At 33.7% G+C, this 11656-nt stretch overlaps 1 protein-coding gene across 1 annotated transcript; it reads left to right on the top strand.

The window, feature by feature from the left end:
* The first annotated feature begins 1508 nt into the window (after positions 1–1508).
* On the top strand, positions 1509–9711 carry LOC147070870 (uncharacterized). The gene is made up of 4 exons (XM_085948800.1): positions 1509–1783; positions 4000–5180; positions 6890–7024; positions 8771–9711. Exons 2-4 carry the CDS (start codon positions 4032–4034, stop codon positions 8843–8845), a joined length of 1359 nt encoding a protein of 452 aa, XP_085804926.1. The 5' UTR covers positions 1509–1783; positions 4000–4031; the 3' UTR covers positions 8846–9711.
* The last annotated feature ends 1945 nt before the right edge of the window (positions 9712–11656 follow it).

Here is an 11656-nt window from a genome sequence, read left to right on the forward strand (position 1 = left end):
TAATTGGAACATTACTGTTTGTAATGCTCCACGAACAATGCATAATTTTTTTAAATCTCAATGCTATATGGCCATCTCTTTCCGGTACGATAGCACATATTGAACTGTGATACGGCGAAATGTAAAACCAGGTGGGACGTTTACGATTGGTGTATCATATTCATATCGCAAGGATGTTGTAAATACAGATTCGAACGACAGAAAATCTGGAGGGAAGAAGAAAAGTTGGAAGAATGAAGATCCAAGTTCACATGGCGTTACTAGAGACGTCACCACACTGGTTCTTCAATACTGGCGAACTATATCTAATAGCTTAGGATAGGCGGCTAAAATCCACATAGGATTGAAGAGGCAATGATGATTATGACTGATTCTCAAGTTTTAATAGTAACTGTCATTCGTTGAGATAACCAGTTTGACTCCTGACCTGATGGTCAGTCAATTCTTGACTGGGCACGGTGGATTCGCTGCCAAGCTATTGAGTTTTGGTTTGCCACCCGACCAACCTGTCGATGTGGCGGATAACTACAGGATGCAAACCACATCCTCTGGGAATGTCGGAGTATGTACTCCGAGAGGGAAGAGATGATGAAGTCGGTCCAACAAGCTGTTGGGCCCATCGGACCATCCGACCTGGTGGCCACAAAGGCAATTTTGCGGCGTATGTCCGCACTTGAGTGCGTGGCGACCTCATTACCTATTAGTTAACCTTTGGGAATGACCTAAAATGTGTGAGATGGGAGAAAATGGGAGAGGGAGGAGCGGCTCAAGTCGGTTCAACGTGCTGTTGGGTCCATCGTACCGTCTGACCTGGTCGCCACAAAGGCCATTTTTGTTGCGTTTAGAAAGCTTGCGGCGTCATATTGCCAACGTGAAGACCTCTTCACTTAGTTAGATTGTTTGGCAGTTTTGTATAAGTTTTTGTTACTTACAACAATTTTTAACGTTTCATCTACGTAGGTACTCCCCTCTCCCAGATACTCTTAACTTAAAGTCATGTTAATTCAGTAAAAGCACAGTTGAGTGCATGGCGACGTCAGTCTTGGGCATCTGCTCCTGAAACATTCCCGGGCGTAAACAACTGCTGATGCTTCACACCAAACGTAAGGCCTCATGATACGCTCGATTAATACCGAGTGTAGTGCGGGGCGGGTTGGTTTGGAGGGAAATATTAGGTAGTATCATTCGTTTGAGGAAGTCAACATAATATTACTCTCACTCTGATATTCCAAAGGGGTTTTTTTGTATACTTATAAAGATATTAATAATATATATTATAGTCTATAATCTATATTATAATATACAAGCAATCTCTACAACCTCAACACTCTGTTATAAATAATTATCAGCTTCGTGATTTAGTAGGAAGCCAATCTTATTTTCACTGCCGACTTCCGGCTGCATTCGAATTTTCCGGCATTTTCCGAACGTCCGCCAGCAACAAACTTCACCCCGTAGGCTCGACCGGTCGATGAAAGTCGACATGCGCATCAGCCCCACCGACACACACTCATCTAATGAAGTTTCGACGGAAACCAGCCGGCGGAGTGTTAGTCAGCGTGCAACAAATCAATCGCAAATGAGAATATAATCAATCGTTTTCGGGCCCAGAATAGCGAACGGATATCCGAGATACTGCCGAATTATTTCGTTAATCAATCGGTTGATAAACTATTGTGAATATTTCAACTATTTTCTTTGATTCACAGACTCTAACTAGATGTGTCCGACAAGTATTCTTATACTAAAACGTGTATGTAGTAAGGTTTTCGGATAAAAACAGGTATTTTTATAATATTTCAACTATACTTAAAGCATTTTCTCCAACATCTATTTTAATTTTAAATAAAACAGAATCACTTAACACTACAATATACCAGTGGTATTTTTCTTGCTCATTCGTCTTGAAGAAAAACACAATCCTTTATTTTTGTTATTGATTGCAATACTTATATACTTTTCACATTTGGTTTTCCCTCTGTATCATGGTTTTAATTAAGAGTATCTTAAAATAATTACAAAGAGTGCGTACGACTAAAAATCAATCGTAAATAACTGCGTAATATGCTAAACTTTTTATTGAAAATCGTTACAAGATTGCCAATAAACTATGAAGAATAGCAACTCTCTTAGTTCGCGGTTTTCTCGTTACGGAATTTTTGCAATTTCCATAGTTTTTCAATACCTAAAACATGTTTCGTAAACTAAACACATGTTTAACAAATCGATTTTACTACAGTTTTATATTTTTTGTTAACTGCCTACCCCAAGATTATTTCCCATCGTTTTATGATAATTTATTGTACAATTATTACTCTTAAAACCCTAGCATGCAGTTAATGAATTAAGAAAACTATGTATTTAGTAGAACTTCATATTATTATTTTGTAATCAATGCAAGAGCCCATTTAATAAATCTGTAAAATCAACGTTTTGTTTAACATTAAAAAAAAAACTAAAAATTGTGTAAATCAAAGATAAACAGGGCTGTCTCTGAAATTATTAAGCTACATTGTGTTTCTTTTATAAATAATCTAATATTACTGCAGTAACTACTAGGTAATATTAGAAGTTAGCATATTTATAAAATTTAATCTGAGATACAGATGTTTGGATTTATGTTTTAAATATTAGATGTATTTTTGAGTTTTTTCTTATCAATATTATGCTAATTTCATATAGGTACTTATATATGCACCCTATAATTAACGTGATATCCTAGCCAACCAACGATGATTATAATATATAGCAAAGAATGCATTGTTAGGTTGTGGAAAATGGTTTTCTCAAACGAAGTTCACAAAAAACACATATTAATCATATTGATGACAATCTTTCGTGTAGGTACGAGTACCTACATATTATAAAAACGATTGATGTCGATTAAGTGGTTGTTCAGTACTTAATGATATTATAAAGTGCTTTTTTGTAAACGAAACATTTGATGAGTAAAACCAAATACTTATTGATGTTTTCGTGACAAGCGATGAAATATGATTTAGAATTTTAAACAGCAAGAGGATTTTTTAAAAGCCATGTCAAACGAAATATCAAAGTACCTAATCGTAAAGTAAGGTACCTGACAATTACGTTAATTTATTTACAATTGGACATTAAATCGCAGACACAGAACAGATAATAAAAATAATTCCGATAGGCATTATTCAATACACTACATTTTGATGCAGGGTTTTGAATGTGTGAGTGTCCTACGAAAATGAAACACGCATTATGCAAGTGGAATAGTGTGTGTGATACGCCAATATTAAATGAGCGTCAATGCATAAATCGAGAGCAGTTGTCAGTATTCGAAATATGACGTATTCATGACACGCGTTTAAGTTTATCCCGGATTCTTCCTTGCTCGAGATCGGTTACCTACTACTCCTTACCTGTTAGGTATTTCAGTTCCCATTATTTCTGAGTGCCCTGATCGCAGAGATAGTGCAATTTGCCCTTACTATTTACTACGACGATCGGAATAATTTCTCTGTGTAGATTTCTGTGTATAAATTCAGGTCGCATTTGCTTTTAAAATTGCAAAAAAAAATTGACCAATAAAGCTCTATGCTTGCACTCGAAAAGGAAAGCATTCGAATGAATATTAGCCTCGGATAAATAAATAAATAGGTACCTAACGATAAGATAGTGCGATTAATTTAAATTTAGTAGGTAGGTACAAGACACTATACGTGTTAAAACACACAATATGAACATTCATACATTTTCCTCGGCAGCGGATAATGGATATTTTCGTAAATATTGGACAGCCCTGATAATTATTTAAATTTGAATTTAATAAGCATCTAAGAACACAATATAAATAAAAATTTATTAAAAATTGATATGTTCACATTTTAATTACCTACATTTTTTAAATTAAAGTTAATTTAAACAAAAATGTTTTGAAAAGGGTATGCAATGCTCTCTACTCCCCCCTTCTGCTTTTAAAAAATATTCTTGCATAGGGATATTTTTAAAACAGTTTTTATTTTTTAGGTTATCAGAGAAGTCTCAAAATATTTTATAAGATGTACAAAACGGTGCGGCAGGGGGAAAACAGTTTGCAGTACACCATTCTACCGCAGACGGAAGAAGTCCTCAGCAACAGCGGAGTGAAGGGAAAGGGGCGGGACTACACCGCCTCCATCCGAGATGATAAATACGTGATCAAGTTCATCCTCTGTTCCATGATGATCGGAGCCATCACTATGGTTGCCGTGGGCATCATCGGCGTAGCGTTAGTATGGACCGGTGTCATACCTACCCAATTTCCTATGAAATCAGACCAGATGAAGTTTAACATCAAACCCTTCAACTATACGGCTGTCCATTCAACATTACAGGCGGAAAAAAGTCAAACCAGGAAAAAGGAATTAGCTCACGATCTTAAACTAACACCTGAATTAAGTGTGAGTAGTAATTATACGGTAATACCTTTGAATAAGTCTTCAATTCAACTTGAAGATAATGATACGAGTACCGAAAATATAACTGAATCTTCTACAACCGTTATTACGGCTTCTAGTATTACAACAACGTCAAATATACCGTCAACTTCTGGAAGACAGTGGATTCTGCCAGCGTTAAAACGACTGCAATCGTCAACAACAGTATTACCAAGTGTCTCAACAGTTCCTGATAAAGTCACAACAGTTGACAGTGTGATGATCAATAAATTAACTTCACCGTATAGTCATCAGAGGGAGAGTAATACAGATTTAATGCTCAGACGGGATCGAATCAATTGGACGGATTACGAAGACGACGATGATGATGAATATGACACGACTAAAACGTTAACAACGAAAATTACAGCTACCAAAAATACAATGCCTGTTTTGAGCAATAATTTAAAATCAACAGAAATTATGACAACTGTTCCACAAATGTTAAATCTTAACACAACTGTTGATACGAGCAATGTTATTTTTAACAAAACCGTACAGTTGGATAACAGGACAGTTAAAAACAAAACTAAAATTGACTCCGCGAAGTTCATGGAAATGAAAGAACACATTCTTGACGATGACGATGAGGATTACAAGGACCTGCTCACTGATGAGAATGATGTGTCGGAGCCTGCCGGTAGTGATGATGTTAAGATGTCGCAGGCTAAGTCTTCGTGGCTGCAGACCAGGTGGCCGTTTGTGGATCCGTCTTCTTACTTCCAATGGACGGTAAGAATCACTTTCACTTTATTGACAGCTTGCATTGTGATAATTAATGGATCGGCGACACTTCAAATGTAAATGACTAAAAATGTTGTATGTTAGAATCTCCAAATAACAGTTTTAAATTAAGATACTTATGAAAAGAATAAAAACTTTAAAGCTAATTATCATAATTTTTTCAAAATCTCATCATTTACTTGATATCATGATAGTCTATCATTACTTATTATTAAAATGATAATACCTACTATATTCTATCTACCTCAAATAACTTCCATGGCAAAATACTTCTAAATAACAAAGACAAAAATAAACCTTTTGATAAGAATGGCATTTATGAATTAGCATACAATGATTGTGACCGTGTCTACATCTGAAAACTTAGCGTGCCTTCAACATTGGGGTTAATGAACATATTAGGGTTAAGACATAGCGCGCTGTTAATGCAAACTGTGGTGGTTCTTGCTTGATTCCAATTGGATCCTTTTGGGTTATAGCAAGACCTGTACACTGTGGCACCGCATTCTGTGTTGATTTACAGCGCTGTGTGTCTTGGCCATGGTCCCCACATCCTGAAACGGGCCCACAGGCCAGGATGTTTGGTGGGCCCCCATACCTATCGCTACGGTTAAGGGCAGTTTGAAGTTCTACACTAGTATTCCCTAAATTGTATTCCCCAAGGTAAAATTAATGGCGTTCTGTGAATTTGTAGCAATGTTGAATTATTGAGTTGTCAGCACTCGACGTTCTATTATGAAGCACTGATCACAACTCCTTTTTGTGGTAGTCAATTAAAATGCGATCCTTCAATATATTTGATAAATAGCAATTTTTATCAGTCAGTAAATACACTAAAAATAAATTTCTACACGTGAATTATCTTTTAATTATATCACATTGAATTGCATTACATATTTATTTGTAAATGTTAATATTACTCTTCAAGTAAAATACCGGGCCCTCTAACCTGTCAGCTCCTCTCTTGTGGTGGTCATGGTATTGGCCCTTAGATGCCTAAAACGTAACAATCTCGCTGATGACAGAATTCAGAAGAAAGTCAAAGAGACTATAAAGTAAATATGTAACCGACGAGAGAACTTATTGTGTTGACAGGATGGTCTCCTTTCAGCAATCATACTCACGAGCCATGCCGTCTACTCCAGCTGGAAAGAAAACTAATCTATATAATGGAGAAGTAATCACAACATTCTTTTATGTGGGAAAGTGGAATCGCAGATGAAAACTGAACGTTTTTTGAAGAAATAATTAAGCTAATTTTTAGTCAATAAATAACCACATCACCGGTGTACATGTCACATTTTTAAATGCAAATACTAATTTCTTCATAATTTAAGTGTGTCTTGTGTTACAATGAATTGGTCAATTTTAACCACATTATCCTAGTGAATAAAACGCATTTAATGTATGAGACAAAAATGAGATCTGTCTTTCTCAATTATTGTTAAATATGTGTATAAAATATTCATTCCTCGTGTCAAGAAATATTCTGAAGAAAATTTACTCAAGTAAAGTCTTTTTGATCGTAATCAAAATACTTTCAATACATCTGTAAAATAATTTTCAACACCCAATATGATTTTGTTTTTTACTATCTGAATTGGAACAAAGACGCTACGGTTCCAACATATTATTATCTTCAACCAAAATTTGTTCACATTGAAGACTTATTAATATTATTCTGCATACTTTTATAGGACTACAGCGCCCGTGACAATCTCTTACTGCCAGCCATTTTATCCGCTGCGTTCTCGGCATTATTGGTGCTAGCTGTTTTGTGTTATGCGCTGCGTCGCCGACAACATTGCAAAAGGAGGATCCAAGAAATTGGAGTGAGTGTAAATTTTTATTAAAACTGCAAATGCAGAATCTGACTACCAGTGGTGTACGTGAAATAGTGCAGAGTCAATGCTTTTTTTAAAGATCCTGATAATTAACCCCCACTTTTCCAAAAAAACATTTTTTTAAATTTCAAACAGTATCAAATATATTAAGAATGTACATTTTTTTTCAAAATGATCTCAGAATTGGACTGACCAATCGTTTCTTTCACAATTTTTTAACCGGATGGAAAACAACTTACTATGTTGTCAATTTTTTTCCCAAAACCAATAACAGCTTGATTTTTTATATTCGCGTGATTTAAAATTATTGCATGTAGGTAACATAATGTTGATGAGAATTGTTTAAAACCGGAGCATACTCCAGGTTCTGGCTCCACTGCATCACTGCTGACTACAGCATTTGAGCATAATTGATGAATCAGTCCCCTCAGTGCCATCTTTAGATTAATAAAGCCTGAGCATATCTTATTGAACAAGCAACGAGTGGTCCACTGTTTAGCTGTCAAAATTAGATCCCAGATTGCTTGACATATTGAGTCGCCCTTTCTTGTTTCAAATTGAATTATAAAAAATTCTCAAATCAAATATAAATTAACTATCAGTGTTATTTATAAATACTATACATTCTTGTTATTCATCAGCTGTAAAAGTCAGACTAGTCCTTCACACAAAAACCGGTGGTAATATCGATTTCCAAAAAATATGTAGCATTGATATATGTAGCATTACATTAATTTGTAGAAGGTGTGTTAATGCTAGTGTATTATTTATCATGTAACTCATCTATCCAAATCAAACCATTCCCTGTGTGAACACGACAGACGCGTCAGTATGAGCACTCTATAGAACAATAACAGGTCATCCATAGACAAAAACGGGAGGGGCGGAAAAAGTAGGACCAGTCCTTGTGAATGTATCGGCTTTCTACTTGAGTCGGCAATGGTCCACTGCAAACACGTTGACGCAAACCATTGTTATATAGTCAGCAAAAATGTTCTATATTTTGAAAAAATCGTAAATGAGAAGCGCAAATAAAGAAGTCATTGTTAGAATTGTCACAATTAGTATTGATTTTACTGTTTCTAATTTTTTGTAATTGCTCAATTTAAATTTGCATTTTATGCAGCCTTTTTACTTTAATTTCTTCAATTTGTGGTTCAATTAATACTAATTTCATGTAGGTAGGTACCTAATCTTATTCAAATGTGATATTACTTATAAGTACAAACGTTGATCAAACATTATCTTGGGGTATACATATGAAAGGTTGATAAAGTCAGAAAAAGGACTCATGGAATGACATATAATTTAGCTGCAAATCATTTAGTGTTACTTATTCATTTGTATCAAACTTTACACTGGTAATAAGCATATTATGGTATACATCTGGTTATAGTCACCTTTTGAACATAACGATATATTTCCCAGCCACAGAACTGATTAATAAGATGCCTGCTGAGTGTCCTCAAATATTGTCAATATTGAACGCGCATTTCGTTTACGTGGCAAACTTTAGTGCATGTTGTATACAGATGTAATTGTTGAAAATAACATAATATTCTTTAACATGTGATTAAGTTTATCCCATATTATTTATCCACCTTCGAAAATTGTACCTTCTTACAGCTACATCAATAAGGTAACCCATTTTTGTGTTCCCTTCAGTTATAACCATGTTCTAATATCCCCCAGTGTCAAATGAATTTAGTTTAATAAGACCAATTTCCATTTCAGAATTTAACGTCAGATCTGCAAGCCGAAGACAACGCCATTCTATTGACAGCTGAGAATCCTTCTGAAGAAGACTAGAACGAACAATTCTTCCACATCCTTTTAGTGATTGAGTCCGGTGTTATAACAATCAGATGTTTTCAGAGGGATGGAGGAGGGATTCAATGTCATCAATTGCAACACTCGAGAGAAAACTTGTAGCGCTATTCTTTGCGCTATGTAGTGTAAAATGCTCGAGCTTTTGAACCACACTGCTGGAAGATGAATTAAAATCAATTTAATTTTATGACATTACTTGAAGAAGAATTGCAAAAATGTGTAGGTACTTACTCTTCTTCTTTAGGAGCAGTGTTTTAATCGGAGTTGGCTATGATTATTTTGATACCCTTTGTGCGAAATTGCCATTAAACTATTTCAATATTCACATGCTTCACATGCCTGTCAACCTAACCTAACGTTACTAGATCTATCTACTATTGGTGTACTAAAAACAATACACTATTAAATTAATAAAATTCTTACTGTTATGACAAAACAGCAGTTTCTTATTTTAATTGCTTCTGTCAAAATGTTATTTTAATCATTGAAATGTATTTAAAAAGCTAGAAGGCCACACTTATCAGGCATTATTTCTTATTGAACTTTTAGTATGCGAAGTATGTCATTAATTTTACTAATAAAATACCGTTAAACATGGAAGAAAACCGTGAACTTTATGTTTATAGATGTTTGTGCTATCTAACTAATGAATGAAAATAAGTACGTTTTTATTGATGCTAAAGATCATGCACGTAAAATAAATTTATAAAATTAAGCTCAAAGTCTTCAAATTCTAATAATTTGCAATAATCTGGTAATGAATAATTTATTTAATGTTTCCCTATTTGTTTTTTTAGTGTGGAAAAAAAATTATGTAAAAAAACCGTTGTACTTAGTGCTTCATGAAAAAAATTCTTTGTAATATTTGTTGTACAATGTAAATGTATTTATTTGTCATGAATTGTAATGTATTTATCGTAAATATTTAATATAAGATGATTATGAAACGCTTGTTAGTGTAAGGTATGTGATATTATTACGATTGATCATCATCGTTTCGTTTTGCAGGGCACAAGAAATGCTTCCACTAATATTCAATTTCATTAATAATTAACACTTTATTCAAATCATATTACCATTGACTATAATTAAACTGTACTTATTTAGGAGGTTAATTTGAATCAATTTTCAACATTTAAAAATTACCTACCTAAATAATATTACACCTTCGAAGTTAATAAATTTTATTCCCATTCAAATTTATTGCTTTGACAGAACACTGATGTAAATTTTCAGGAAGAATGTCATTGTTCAAGTTTTTAAAATGAAACAAATACAATCTATCTGTCAAAATACATTTTTTAATATAAAATATCTCAATCAATGCTCGAGTAAATAGTAGAATTTTCATTCGGATATTTTTATAAGTGAACAATCATACGATTTAGATTTACTAATGATTTGGAATGTTACCCTGTAAATGGTTAATTCCTCGTAAGACTGAAATTAATCGTGATGTGTTTCTGTTATTACATAATACCTAAAATGCACATTTCCTTAAAGTCGTCCTCAAATTAAGTAGATTAGATATTATTATTTTGGTTTGTGTAGTGATTTATAAATATGAGCACTCATATAATTTTACTTCAGTTTGCTCAATTCTTATGATCTCGCATTGATTTTACTTGTAAGAACTGTATTCAAGGAGAGATTTTTTGATGAGAATGATTTTATTACAACTCAAGAGACATTATTAACCAACGTTATAAAAGCATCCGACATTGGTGTCATTATAAACAACTAAATATTCTAAGCTGATTATATTATTACGTTAATTCCAAAGGAAACCACCATTCCTTATCACTATTGCGCAGGAACTGTAAGGCTGCAGGAAGAAAAGATTTGATAAAACATCCTGTAAACAGTGTAAACCTATTTATCTCATTCGTTATAAATAAATACAAATAATTACATACATAATATGAGATTTAAATTATATTAATTCATTGTCGTATCTTTCTTATCACTAACCAAAGCAAAAGAATATGTACCTTGGTTTATCTACAAATTTGTTTATAAAAAAGTATTTTAGACACATATTACCGGAAATATATAGTTAAATGTGTCAAATCAGTATTTATTCGTAATTTTAGTATTAGTATTATAATATGTTTTGAATTATTGTAATGCCGTTTCAGACAATGTGTTTACCTATACAAATCCAATGAAAGTGGCCCAACATATATAATATATTATAGTGAATGTTATGAATATGTGTAGGTAGGTACTGTAAGTACATTTCATATTCCTCGAGTCCCGACCCGTCTTACTGTATGACCAACACATTTTCTGGAGGCATTTATACATCTCAGTTATTAGCTTAGTATCCATGAGGTCCTGGTCACCTGACGTAGATCAGAGACTAGAAGACTCAATTTTACAACACTGTAGGTATTATCCAAAGATGTCGAGGAAAACCTTCTTCTATACAGATGGAGCCTAAACATAATATTATGAAAGTGATGCTGAAAAAGGAATCCTGGACTACTAATTAATTAAGTTTAATTACAAGTGACAGGTTCATTTCAAGAGAACTTCACACTACTGCTATGACATTTATTCGCCAATATTTGAAGACGTTATGAAAAGACATCTGTCACGATGAGTAGATAAGCAGTCAAGAGTATTACACTATTTAGTTGAAAAATACTGTAAAATTTGTGTAAAACTGTTTATAACTAACTGCACTCGAGTAAGTAATCACAATAAACATAAAAAATGGTAACCATTGTGTGAATAATAAAACCGGAATGGCAACTGAACGAAGTTTATATTTATGGAGTCTACCAA

Source organism: Rhyacophila brunnea, unplaced genomic scaffold (genome assembly GCF_057557595.1).
Source record: "Rhyacophila brunnea isolate RB1 unplaced genomic scaffold, BYU_Rbru_1.0 scaffold_21, whole genome shotgun sequence".
Classification (NCBI taxonomy): Eukaryota; Metazoa; Arthropoda; class Insecta; order Trichoptera; family Rhyacophilidae; genus Rhyacophila; species Rhyacophila brunnea.